The following is a 14,757-nucleotide window of genomic DNA, read 5'->3' as shown; positions in this document are numbered from 1 at the left end:
ACTTGTTCTACAATACACTGCTCAAGAAAATGTTGTCTAAAACTCTCCAAATACATAAACCAAAATATTGGGGTTTCATCCACATATTTTGGTTTGAATTACTCACAAGACTGTAATTCAACAAGATCTCTCTGTGGTTAACAACAAGTAATTTACTGAACAATTTACTCTCCCTGTTTTAAGGCCTATATAATCATCGCATTTGCCAATTTTGCAGTTGATAAATAGATGGATGTGGTTACTTCAATTTTTAGCATGATCTAAGCAATTTATATCTACTTCCTAGAAACAGGTTATAATATTATAAATACAGAAATAAAATTACTTTCTCACCTACAACCAGATGCTTTTAAAATTATCCACAAGATTAACAACTTATTTCATTTGTTTAAATGTATCTTTAAGGCAAATTTCTACAACTTCTTAATCTATCTGGTTTATAGCTACATCTGGTGGAAGAAGACGGGATGAGTAAGGAGCTTACATAAATGCATACTTAAAAAGCCAGCTAGGATTAATTCTAAATCAACAGTTATACTGCTTTTAACTGTTCCAGTTTGCAAATCTGGTTATTTTGCTTAGCAGCCCATAGCTTTTACCTCCTCAAGCAGAACATGTTCCTTCATCATACTCAAAGCAACAAAAAGAAAAAGCTTTCTCACAAATGTGGACAAATATGGACTGATTGCTTATAGCTTAATCTTAATAAAAACAATCAACACACAAATCCAGCTTGGAAAGGAAAACAAAGTGTAAAAATTATGCTTGATATATTAGTTGTCAACAACTCATTGAAATTGGATACTGGTAGTAAAAAACCTAGCAGAATACATGTTAAAGCAATTGATGAATTACGTATTATAATCATAGTAACTATATATTTGATGTATAGTTCCTTAGGGTTTAGAGGAAAAATCAGGTCCTACCATATTAGTTGCATATAGTACGTACAGACAATAGCAGATGAACTTCTGCCTCAAACATTTACAGACTGAGACTTCCAAATCCTGAAATACATGTGAACTAGATATTTATTTAGAAAAAAGGGATCAGGTATTTGCACAGCAAGGTAAAAATGTTCATTGTCATAGGAAGTAAAGTTTCTTTTAAAATAGCAGCATGACATTCAGGTCTACTGACCTTCACAGTGCTACCATTTCATTTTTGATATTCTAGCAATAATGTAGAGAAGATGAAAAATAAATCAGGTATGATCTCATCAGAAAATAGTTTTATGAAAAAAATGTTTTATCATTTAATGAGAAAACATACACAACTAGGGTTGGTTTTGCTCCCTTTCTTTTCTCGAATACTCACAGAATTTCCTTCCTTGTCTTCCTATTTAGCTTTCTTGCTCTATTCTGTGGAAGATCTCACCCATCAGAAGTTTTAATAAGAAATTTAATCATGATTCAACCTGGCCACACCAACCTCATACTTTCTTCTTCTATCCTCCTTGTCTCCTTCTTCCCTTCTCCCTCTTTCCTCCCATCCATCCCCTCCCCCTTTCTCTATCCCTTCTCCCCCTCCACCCTTCCCTCCACTCAGTTCCCTCCCTTCTCCCCACCTTACTTCCTTTTCTTCCTACCCTCCTCTCTTCCCTTCCTCTCTCCCTCTCCTCCTACTTCCCTTCCTCCTTCTTCCCTTTCCTATCTAATTCCATTTCCTTCCCTTCTTTCCTTTCTTCCTTCACTTGCTCCTAATTAACTTTTCAAATAAAAACCTCATCTTTCCTCATAAAACATGTAACACAGCTTTATCCAAGAAAATCTCTGTTTATCTCACTTTTCTTACTTATCTAGGATAACTCCTGTGACACTTCTTTTATTCAATATCAACCCTATATTCAAATCTCACTAAGAGATCCTCCTTAATTTCTCAAGATTTTATCTATTTCTTTTGTACAAATGGTCTTTTCCAAACTAAACTATTCTACAATTCATGTTCTTATTCCTAAGTATAAGGGATAGGTTGAGGTAGCACTTATGTTCTCTCAGAGAAAAACTTTCCATCTTTTCTTATGCATGAACAAATCAGTTTCGGACATGTAGTATCTAGGCTGAAATGTTCCAGAAAAATGCCTGAAGCAATACTCAACATACACTGAAAGTTGTAAGTGATTAACACGTACTCACAGATATGCCCTGTTGCATCTCTCCTAGCTCTGTGCTTTATAAGGCAAATTTGCCTTTTTTTTTTCTTCAGTATTCGTAGTATCTTTAGAACATAGATAAAACTTCTTGTATGTTTGGGCCTCATTCCTGATTGAGTTGATGGGGCTTACTATTCCACAAATACAGAACATAAATACAGGAAATCATGCATTCCAATAACAAATACCTCATCATGACATAACTAAAAAAGATCATCAAGTTGATATGCAAACTTTACCTAATCAGACAATACAGTCTTTTCACCTGTATCTATAATAAGACACTTGTTTCTCGAGGGAGTAAAGCAAAGGTGAGATTTGTTCAGTTAACCAACTGAATTTACCTAGAATTCCTGGCAGCTCCTGCACAATGTGATAGATGAGAAGATCCAGACATTTTGACAGGTATTCACTGCCGCCTTGCTGCTCTTTTCCTGGCATGGTCTTTCTGCTGTCTCTTTCAATATACATCACGAGTCTACATTTAAGCAAGTGCGAAACATTACCTCTCATAACAAAAAACCTAGACTATATCTCAAAAATACTACTGAAGCTGACATTTCTAGTATTTGTGGTTACAATCGAGAATACATTTGTTTTGGCTCTTTTAGTTTGTTGAAATTTTAGACTTTACCTTTCAAATAAATCAATTTTAAAGATAACACAAATGGCCAAGTCAAGGAACAAGGAGAAAGAAACCATTAAGCTACTGTAAGTGCACGCAGCCCCAGTAGTTTAAATGAATATACGATGCTACCATAAGGAGTGAATCCCTCTGCAGACTTAGAAAGACTAATTTTAAAATCCATTTTATTTTGAAATATACGACCAATATGTGCAATATGAGCGAAAGACTAAAGACATTCATTTTCAACATTAAATAATTCCAAAAGCAAGAATAATTTAAGTCAATGTAACAAGAGATCAATCTTTCTGTCAAGAAAAATTGCACTATATAAATCACACTACAGCCTCTCAAAATGTTAGCACTAGTTAGAATGGACATATTGAAAGAGATAAAAGTCCAAAGTAGCCTTACATGCTTTCTCCAGAAACCTGGTGTTCCAGATTTCTAAAGACAAACTCGACGCTTACATTCTAACTGATAAGTGCTCTGCAGCCACGTCGTTCTGCAGAATGATGTTTCACAGTGAACTATGGTAACTGATTTATCAGCCATTGGCTAACTTACAAGAGATTGCTTTAATAATACACCTGTAACACAATGCTCCGGGCAACATTTTCAAATGCTCATTCGAATAGATAGAAGGGCCAGACTTCCCTTTAGAGGCATAATATTGACATCTTTGTTTCATATTCGAACTCCTTGGAGGCCCGGTGCAAAGAGCCATCAGTCACTGATGAGCGAAATCCATGCTCTGGATTTTAAGAATGTACTTCAGTAATACCTCTGGTTTATTTGGTTTTATTTATACCCTTCTTATAATCAATGTTCTTTTATAGAAGCACAAAAATAACTTATTTAAACAGCCCCAAGTATACATGAGAAAACTGCAGGACTCACAAACACAAAATTTTATTCTAGGAAGTGTGTATTTCCATCAAAATGCCGAATTACTCAATGAAATAAAAAACTACTGAAGAATGATCAAAAGACCCATTCAGTAACTACCCTTCACCTCTGCAATAGCCCAGGTGCAACACATTCAGCTATACTTCCCACAAACTACGGCGACATCTTTCATTTTTCTTGCAATCTCTAGAAATTGTATTCCAAGGAATTTTGATTTATCTGATAGAAGAGAACTACTTAAAAATCTGTCATTATACTTCAAATAGAATTTTCCTTAAAATTGCTTTAAGGTTTTTTTTATATATATATATAAAAAATGTTTTCAATTAAAAGGATGTAAAGCCCTCTAGCCTTTCCAGACAGCTAATTATTTTTTACTCAAAACCAGTTTAACTTTGAACAAAGACGTGACAAAAGATCAGCATTGGTATGGATTTTTTTCTTATATAAAATAAGAAAATACTTCCATGATTTTATAATCATCTGTTTCTATATGGAAATACATTTAGATCTGTTTAAGTTTTACTTAAAGTAGGCTGAATAGTCTTCAACATAAGTCATTTCATTGCTGGGAGGGAAGGGAGTTAATTTTTTAAAAGCATGTTCTATCAGTTAATCAGCAGGATAAAGCCAAAATTCACAATACAAAATAACATCTCAAATTCACAACACATCCTCTTCAGAGAGGCTGCACATTGAAAAGGATTAAATAAAGAGATCAAATTGTTGATAAAAAAATATTATTCTCCTTCACCCAATACCTTAGGTATAAACAAACGAATAGTAACTGTCAGTACAGGACTTCCGTCGGACATTTGTCCAGACAGCTCAGTTCGAAGTGCTCTAACAAGCATATGTATAGAAGCAGTCATTAAAATGTAACTGTTCAAAAAGTCACTTACAAATCATTAGAGACATTTTACGCTAAACAGAACACATCACCTGATAGAACACTTCTGGAAGTATATAAAGACACATCTGAAAAAGAAACTTGAATTCAGTACTATTCTCTATGATCTGCAAAAATTAGCCATCTACAGATCTGCATGTGAGTGGAGTGGTACATAACAATAGCACCCACAGGATGCCCTCTCACAACAGCTTCATGGTATAATGCACTTTCTTCCAATCCAGCCCTTTAGCTCCCCTGCATGCATCTTAATTCTTCTCAAACATCAACATAAGATATAAAGTTATATTTGCTGTAAAGGTAGTTAGATTTACAGCTACCCACAAGCCACATCCCTTCTTACTTTCAGTTCCAAACCTGCTTTACTCCAATGCCATAAAAAACTGGGTTTACACTACATTTTGCTGTTCTTCATAATGAACAGTAGAAGACATAAATCCCAAACACAATTTCTTCCATCTTACTTTTCCAGTCACCCCCACAACATGGTGACAATTTACATTCTAACACACCCTAATTTCCTCTTGTCTGATACATGAATGGTTTTGTGCCATCAGAAGATCAAAAATTCAAACAACTATTCCACCGTGAGTCAAACATAATTTTAGAGCAGCCATTTCTTGCAAAGTACTTTAAAACATAGAAACAAATAAAATGTTTCATGCAAAAGACATAGGAATTCAGTGGTCATTGTATAAATCACTCCAACACCACATATAGCCAAGAAATACCATTTTACCTTGAATGTTCCTACACTGAAAAGACTATGGATTATACCATACCCCAAAATGAAGAAGGTGCCCAACACACCTTTTTATTTTGCTTTCCCACCATAGCAACAACTCACTGCTGCAGTACTTATTTTGCCCTGCCCAAAGCGAAATCTGCTCCTTGCTGAAATGCCCACTGGGACCACAAGATACTTTAAAAGACTGACTCTCCCTGTAAGACAGTGGATTCCCCTTGTGAGTAATCATCACATCAGACAAAAGAAAACACTCTCATAAATAATAGGATTCACATTACACAGAAAATAGTTCACTCCTAAATGGCTCAAAAATACCCACACATTTTGAAGTATTTCAGGTACAACTTTGAAAATAACTATTACGTCTCCAATTATCTTCTATTATCACCTTACCTTGCTTGACAACTGAGTAGCAACATCTCCCTGTTATTAATTAAAACTTGTAGAAGGATCAGAAAGGCTTTTGCTCGAATAAAAGTTGAAGGACTTTCAAGTAAACGAGTAACTGTAGTCACAAAATCCTTAGTGGAAATAAACACAAATACGTTAATATTTTTTGGGAAAAGGTTACTTGTACTGCATTTTAACGCTATATACATTTAAGACCTGCTCATTTTCATGTGCATTCTGTATTAGTAAGGTACTTTTCATGTCACTCCTAGAAAAAAACAACCATCCATAAAACACTACTAAATAAATTCTGTCCAAGACAGAATGGCCCAGTGCTGCTTTGTACATCTTCTCAAGAGCTGAAAGAAGTAAACGTTATCTAATGTACTATGTCCAAAATGACACAAAATGAACTACAAAGTATGATAGAACTTACATGTTAAAATGTCTTACCTTAAGGATAAATGTAAGATATTTTAATATATTTATTTTGAAAGAAGACTGAAGGATTTTCAGAATATGTAAATATTTCATCACAAATATTATTAAATGTTTACCTATTAATTCATAAATATGCAGGAAGATTAAAAGCAACACTTTTGTTGGATACCATCATGCCTACATCAGATCCTGAATTATAGAACAGATGCTCCAAATACATGGCAAAACTGTTCTACTTTCTGTGATTATTCTTATCTAAACTAATTTTATCTAGGGTTCATAACATGAAGAACACTTTTTCAAGGAACAACATGAATTAAACTTGGAAAGAAAGAAAAAGGATAAACCACAAGCAGTAAGGAGCCATGACTTTCCTAATCCACTGACCATTCTCCATTCCTATGATGAAGTCAATTTACAAGATGCTAAGTTCCTTGCTAACTCCTTCCCTCCTGTAAACCCAATTGAAAGAGTAATTTAAAAGGTTTAACAAGGATAGTGAGAAATAAAGAACAGCCACAAAATATTTCTCTTCAAAAGTTTAACAACGGTTAGCCGACTGGATTCTTAATCACAGCTTGCTGCTTTTTCTCTCTGTCTCTATTACACCCTGTGTATTGAAAGGATCATCTTCTCTAGTTTCTGGAATGTGGCCTGACATGCAGAAAGATGATAGATTCATGTGTACTGCCTCAGCTTCCAAGGGAATAAAGCTGAGAATCAGTGGAAGGAAAAAAGTGCTACGTCACAGGTTAGGGCTGGGCCGGCCACTAACAAGTGACAGATGCTCTCTATTATAATAAACACCTTCATATGAATAACAGAATTAGGTATTATGAGTTGTAAAAAAAGCACAAGATGGGGATCATTTAGGCTCTGCCCAACAACGTGTTGTAACTCCTGAAGAACCAGAGGCCAAAAAAGAAAAAAAAAAAAAAAAATGGAGTATCCTCTACCTCTAAGGAATAAAAGTATCTGCTACTCATGTGCTGCTCTTCTATGAAGACCAATTGGGCTATTCGGTAGAGAGAGAAAAAAAAAAAAAAGAAAAAGAAAAAAAAAATCTTCAAAAATGACCTTGCTGGCAGCAGCAATGATATTTTGGGATCGGCTCTTAACCAGAATGCCTTGTTCTGAAAACACAAAGCCTACTTCAAATCTCTCTATCCAAAAAAAAATAAACCAAACAAAAAAATCAGAATTAAAAACTGAGACAGAATTTACAAACTGATCTGATTTGCTCCATCCAAGAATTAGACTAAGCACAAATTACCTCATCAACAGAAAATACCTTCAAACATTTAGGCTGGATTCTGAAGGGAGTACACTGCAGAATAAAGAGGTGTGTACTGTATGCCTGCCTGTAGCGTACAAGTTTAAAATCCTAAATTGTGGTGCACATTTAACATACCAGTGTTATTCAAATTCCCTCTTTTGCTGACAGAATAATTGAAAGGCAACTTCATTGTCATAAAACTGAAAATCTACACAATGCAGTTTAGAGGGACTATCACAACAAATAAATATACCTTTTTACAGAGACTGGTAGAAGGAACAGGAGCGTAAGTGTTGGCAAACAAACCACCAGATTTTACTCTGATACCATTTTAAAATTGTCTTCAAAAGCAGTTAGCATAGATAGTAACTACAGAGATACCAGAAAAATAAACTTACTAATTACTCTAGAAATGTTCTGTCGTATTTCTGTAATTTGTTTCCTAAAAAGAAGAGTTCCTCAACTTTGTGGTTAATAAGCATAAGCTGTGTAAAGTTCACTGCTTCAAACACTTCAACAGCTCATGGAACACGATTTGTAGCCCCTCCAGAATGAACCGGCAGCAGTAAAGTTCATAAATTATAATTTACTAAAAGCAAAGGTTGAAATTTCAATAAAGTGAAATTTCCTGGGGGTTCAGGTTTTTTCTTATGAAATTACTCCAAACAACCAAAAAAGTGTTTAGTTTAAGAAACTCTGTGAAGTCTCAGACTGAGCAAAAGAGTATATATAATGCATCACTGCCTGCTAACATAAATGGACTTGAGAGACCACAGGGACACCATGACAAAGCACATCAGCAACTACAAGCCAAAGCACATCTGACGATTTTTAGTCCTCATGCTCCTGAAAACAAGAATATTTCGATGCTACATGTGGGGGTTACCACAGGTTAAGACAATATTGTCAATTAAAATCAGTTACATCAGACTTAATTGGGAATGTTCTAATAATTTGTCTTAAGAAATAAATGTGACATTTTAGAATTTGCTTTTCTGGCTCGTCTAAGGACTGCAAAACAGCAACAGTTTATCCAAAGAAAATCCGAAGCACATCTTTGCTGACCTGAAGAACTCAATATATCAGAAACGCCAAAAATTGCTGAAATACTGTCCAATACATTAATTATTAACTGTTTCAGTGTTATTTTGTTCTTCCCTCCTCTGCAACTGTTTGATGTATCCATGGAGACACTGCAGGGTAAGGACACTCTTTTCATTGCAAGCGAACAAGTTTAAAAGAAACCACAAAAAGCAATCACGTTTTCAAATTTGCTACACAAGGGGAAAACAGTTAGACCACTATTTCACTATACAAGAACTGAAGTTGTGATAGCAACTATTTATTGTATTGTTGTGTATTTTCAAATTACCTTTCTATGAATTGCAAATGCCTGCACACTATAAGTTAAGTTACAAAGATTTTGTTAAAGACATTTATATTTTTTTATTAATTCATAATGATATTGACAAAAGCAGAGGTAGCTACTTGTCCACATTCAGGTAAGAGACAAAGAATCGAAAAAAGTGACTGAAACATGAGGACAACTTTTGTAATGCATTTATACTGCATTTTTTCATTGCCATAATTGGATGTGATCATGATAAAAAGCGACCACACCAGTGATGCAGGGAAGCAAAGAAACAATGCTGTATCACAATGTACTGCTGTAACTACTGAATAATTTTACTTATTAGTACTTGAGAAAAAACCCAAAACAAAACAACACCCCACTCCATTATCTGACCTCTGGAAGAACTTAACTGCATTTTAGAAGTTCCATGACTGGTTTTCACTCATTCAAAGGTGAATCTTGACAGCCACATGAACGTCATTAACAATGGGTTTTTTATCTACTGCTATAGTGAGTCAAAGATTTTTGATTTTGAGTTCTTTTTCCACACTTTATTTTAAAAGCATTTCAGCTTTTTTTGTTTCCAAGACAAGAAACAAATAAAAGTGGTCTGTATCACAGAGGGACAAAACCCAGTCCCTTTTAGCTATTGTAGTTCTCTGAATCTTTATACTGGCGTAGACGACCACAAAACTGCATTTCTCCTTTGTCTTCTGGCTTTTATTTTGTAAATAGTTTTATCACTGTTCTTGAAGGAAGTAGAAAACAAGAGCAGCATTAAGTCTTGTAAGCTACAGCAGTTTCCAGATAACACATACAAAGTTAAATGATCTCCATCTTAAATTTATATCTTCAAGCATCTTTTAATATGTTGGTTTGTTGCTGTATTAAGACAGTCATAACCTTGTCACTACCTTCTGTATAACACTGAGGCCCTTCTGCCCCTTAAGCTATAGTATACAAGAATTCTACAGAGGGCCAAATACTTTGTGTACTACTCACTTGTTTTGTTTCTTTTCCCTTCTTTCATTAAGGTGGACTTGTGTGTCATGCTCACAGGATATTGAAAAGTATGTGGATTAGTAAATTCAGTTTTCAGCAAGAAATTATTACTCTGTGTAATGTGACAGTACCTGGCAGTTTAATTCAGGAGCAGGATTGTTTTTAGATCCTATTCAAGAAAAGTAGAAATCTGGTTTCTGCTTCAAAAATCCTACAATCCAATTTGAGCAAAATAGACATTTTATGAGATACAGATTTATCTGAGCTGTAGGCAGATACAGTTACCAAGTGTGGGCACATGCAGTAGAACTAGACCCTCTTTACCAGTTTTTATAGTACAATGTTTTTTCAGTTACAGCTTTGGACACTATTTCCACTTCTATCATTAGTTTGATATACACTGCTAAAAGAATGTCTGTATTTATCCATATTCCAATTTACTAATCTGCAAAATTGCTACACTTGTTTACAAAACACCTATGACTATGATAATTCATTAATGATTAGGCAGCAATTTTGAACGCACAAAGTTTCAGCCATCACTGTACTGCATGCCAGCAAAATACTTTCTATTTTCCTGTAACTAGGGGAAGAATTTCAGAGTTTTATAATGTCAAAAAAATTATTAAAATAGTTCATAAGAACTGCAGTATCAGAGAGTCCTTTTAGCAATGTAAGTCCTATATAAACACATTTTTCACACAAAACATCATGCTGTAGCCATACACTTGTTACACGTTCCATTCTTTCGCTGAATATTCAAGTGAATATTTTTTAATATACTTCTCTGACTATACCACCAACTCACAGGAATGTGCACTAGTAGAAACCGCAACATTACAGGACAAATTGCCACCTGTTATTGCTGCTGTAGTGGAATTTAGAGAAAGCTTAAGGCCAGCTGACACGCATCTACAAAAACACATTGGCAATTCTAACAAGGCACAGAATAACTTTTAGGAAGAGAATGAGTGATTTCAGGCTGCAGGAAGAGATGGGTGGAAAATCCTAGATTATTTTTTAATTTAAACATTGCTGTTAAAACAATGTGTAGGGAAACAAAATCCATCTCTCTTAACTAAAGCCTCATAGATTGTTATAGTCAAGATGACTGTCAGGTTACAGCATACATTACAACAGAGCATCTGATAAAAACACAAGCCAGGGTTCCTATTTTATTTGTGATTTTTATCCTTTCCAAGGAGAGGGGGATTACTTCTGCTCATGAATTGTGCTGACTTACTGCCAAAAAAATAAACACTATTTTTCTAAACACAGAATAATTTGGTGATCAAAACAGAAAGCCTTTAATCATCTCTTCCAAAAATTAGATTAGACATAAATCAGAACCAGTATTTTTATTCAGTGACATCAAAAAGAAAACCTAAGTTATTAAAATGCTAATTTCTGCAAGACATTTCACTTACAAATTGGCCTAAGGTCGTTTAAGGAGAGCATAAAGTACAGCTTTAGATTCAGTCAGGACACTCATCATTTTCTCTTTTAAATGTCTAAGAGAGCTATGTCAAATAGCTGTCTTCATCCATTCCTTATTGTTCTTCCTTTGGGCCATTATCAGTTATGGTCAGGCTAGAGTTTCCTGAATTGATTGCAGAAGCATTTATATACCCCATTAATACAATCTCCTCAAGATTTGTGAAAGAGAAAGAAAAACTATACACCTCATTATTTAGATTTTAAACAAATAAAACAAATACATTCCTCTTTTCCTGCTATCCAGATATGTAAGTGTCACTAAGTTAAGCACTTTGAAGACACAAAAACACTACCAGTGCCAGCTTTAACTTTCCACTGGTGAAATTCCATGCCAGGGAACAATATTAAGCTGAAAACAAACCTTTTCTTGAATCAGCCTCTGTAGATAAATCCCACATGATAGCATTGCCGAAAACATGGTGAGCATGTACTGCTGAATTTTGCATATTCCATTTGCCAAGGAAATTAATACAGCTGTTAACCCCACTTTTTCAATGACACTCTGGAAAGCATTAGGTAAGTAACGAGTAATTCTGCACAAAGCCTACAAAAGTTAAAAAAAAATTGTTAAAGGGATTATTAAGTCAAGAAAAATAACAGAGAATAAAAACAAGTAGCAATTTTTCCAATAGTTTAGGAATACAGAAAATTCATACAGTTTCATTCATAAGACAAATATTAGTGGAAAAGGCTAATTATTTTTAGAGAACTAGAATTCTTCTAAATGTATTACTACACACTCCATGCAGCTGAAACTGAAATATTTGGTACAGCAACATCAACCTGGGTCACATTACTCTTTCCTTCTAGAGAACAATAATGATGGAATGGCATAGTCCATGCTTATGTTTTAAATCATCACAGAACATAGGTACTACAAAGGAGCATAGGCAGCAGAAAATACAGAGATAGCACACACCACAGAAATTCTGGTCACCCATGAAATTGTCTCTTTCTTTCTCTGTTCGTGGACCATAATCTGGTATGCAGTAGCCCACTATCTAAAGTCCATCTTATTATCTAGATACTACTTTAGCTCTAGACACTTCTTAAGGAACAGTGTTTAATATTGCAAACTATTCTCCAAATGATTGACTTACAAATAGCAGTGATTAAAACAGTTCTAACAGAAGATGCAGATACTAATTGTGCTCTAGTGAAACAAGCACAAATCTGTTCAGTGTATAACAACTTAGCTAGTTCATAACAGACATTACTAAATGACCTCCGGGGTGGATACATCTCCAAGTCAGAGTTTTTCCTTTTGATACCTCTAGAAATGCAACAACCTTCAAGACACTGTAACTGCTTTTGTTCTCTCCAGATAAAGAAAATAAGACTCTCTAGACATTTAATATTTCATTTTCTTTGGCTTGAATGTAGTGTTAGAATAGGAAATCAGATTATGTCAATTATTTGATTCACGTGAAAATCTGGATTTGTTTTAGGGAAAAACTTTGAAGGCAATTTTCTTCTATGAAAAGTAAGTAATATTACCACTCTTTGTTCTCTTCAGACCAGCTATATTTAGAAATTGCTGCTTACTTGGTGTGCATTCAATAGCGAGATCTCATTTAAGAGAACCTATAGTCAATTAAACCCACAGAGTACTATCACCAGAGAAAAATTTTCCATACAAGAACCTCAGGAACTGCTCAGTTCACCAGTGCCCTTAGAAACATCACTCAAAACATGCTAAAACAAAAAAGGAGGGCATAAAAAGAAGGCATAGAAGAGTATAAATCAAGAACTTAGGATTTTTAAACAGACATTTTATTGACACTGTTCATTTACTCTGCTCCTGTTCTTCCTTGTCCTTTCTGGTCCAGGTACCATATTGACTGCAGTCTTTTATTTTTCTTCTTCTCCTCCTCCCACTCCCGCTTTTAAAGCACAGACACTCAATCTCAGTTTCTTAGTACAGCGTGCTCTATTTCCCAAGGACACAAACGAGCCCTTTACCTCTAGCCCGAGTTCTCAAAATGAGTAGGCAGCAGGTATGCATTCACTAAACACATCCTCAAGAGTCATATTACCAGTGAACTACTGGGACTGAGGGACAGACTGCATCAAAGTAACATGGAGCTAACTTGGTGTGCTAATGTGCTGTATGCAGACTTGCCAATGCCTTAGCTCTGTGCTACAGACTCATCAAACAAGGGTGACCATAGCCACAGGTCATCAGATGACCTCCAGGCAAATCTGGTAGGAAAGACATGGCTGTCTTGTAGGTTCATACTGCAGATTTTGAGAAAGCAGGAAAGCTCCAGCCCACCAACAGCCAAGGGCAGAAGCTTTAAACTCCCATCAGCTTGTGTATCACAGAGCGCTCTGCTGTATGAGTAAAACCAATACTTCAGCAGAGAAGTAGAAGATAGAGTTTAATGGAGGATAGAAGTCAAAGTATCTAAATCAGTTTAGTAGATCCAGTATCTGGAGAGAACAGACAGAGATAGTTCAAAAGGTGGTGGAGCAGGAACTGGGAACTAATGATGAGAAAAGGTAAGAGCAGAGCTCACACCATCATCTCTTAGTAGCCATCTTCAGCCGTCTTGGAACAGAAATGCTCACAGTGAGAGTAAGGCACTGGCAGAGCCTCTCCTGGAACCGGCTTTTTTGTCCTTGCTCTCCCCACAGTCTCAACCAACACCTTTTCCCCCAGCAGTTCCAACCTTAGTGTCATGATCCTTATCGTTCCCTTCCAACTTGAGATATTCTCTGATTTCATGATCTCTGCCCTACCCATTGCCTTCCGGTCTTATATGCCATAGGGTGACTAGATAACATTTACCCTTTCAGGATGTACTCCATGACTCTCTCAAGTTTGAGAATGAATACGTTAATGTATCTGCAACACCCAAGTCTCAGAAAGAAACCATTCAGCACCAATTATTTAAGAGAAAAAACCAAATCAAACCACACACACACAATGCAAAACCACAAACAAAACAGAAAAATTTCCAAAAGACTGTTTTGAGCTTTCCCAAATTAGTTTCCACTTCAGTGGCTTACGTTTTGTTACTCATCCTCCAGCAGAAAAAGCCATCTCTTCGAAACAAAATTAAAAATTATTTTTAAAAAAATTAAAAAACTTTCAGTATACTGGAAAGACAATAGTCTTCCTGCTGCTGAACTTGTCAGAATGTCACTTTGCCATCTTACAGAGTTATTTCTTCTTCGAGTCTAGCAAAATGATAAAAAGATATAGCTCTCCTACAGGCAAAATATGTGATATTTACCTGAGGCATGTTGGACTCCAAAGTGAGCAAAAAGACTAAGACACAGTCCCCATTTGCCATCTCTGACAGGGAGGACAAGGTAAAGTGTCATTTCTTGACTCCAGAGACTGAAGACAGAGAATCTTCTTGATACATTTTTATTATTGCTTGAAATAATTGTAAGTAAAATTCCATAGTGCTTTACTGCTGATATACTTTGCAGACAGACTGCTAG

The 14,757-nt window shown here is 35.4% G+C and overlaps 1 protein-coding gene across 1 annotated transcript in view; it reads right to left on the bottom strand.

The window, feature by feature from the left end:
• The window catches only part of ULK4 (unc-51 like kinase 4), a 231,804-nt gene that overhangs the window by 157,872 nt on the left and 59,175 nt on the right, over positions 1 to 14,757 (bottom strand). The window contains exons 20-22 of the mRNA XM_086467979.1: positions 11,666 to 11,848; positions 5,738 to 5,865; positions 2,497 to 2,630 (exon numbers count right to left, since the gene is read on the bottom strand). Of these exons, the coding sequence (XP_086324105.1) occupies positions 2,497 to 2,630; positions 5,738 to 5,865; positions 11,666 to 11,848 (445 nt within the window). The remainder of the gene's footprint in view (positions 1 to 2,496; positions 2,631 to 5,737; positions 5,866 to 11,665; positions 11,849 to 14,757) is intronic.

Source organism: Leptosomus discolor, chromosome 7 (genome assembly GCF_034619465.1).
Source record: "Leptosomus discolor isolate bLepDis1 chromosome 7, bLepDis1.hap2, whole genome shotgun sequence".
NCBI lineage: Eukaryota > Metazoa > Chordata > Aves > Leptosomiformes > Leptosomidae > Leptosomus > Leptosomus discolor.
Note: the sequence above shows the minus strand (reverse complement) of the source record. Positions and strands in the feature narration are given on the sequence as shown.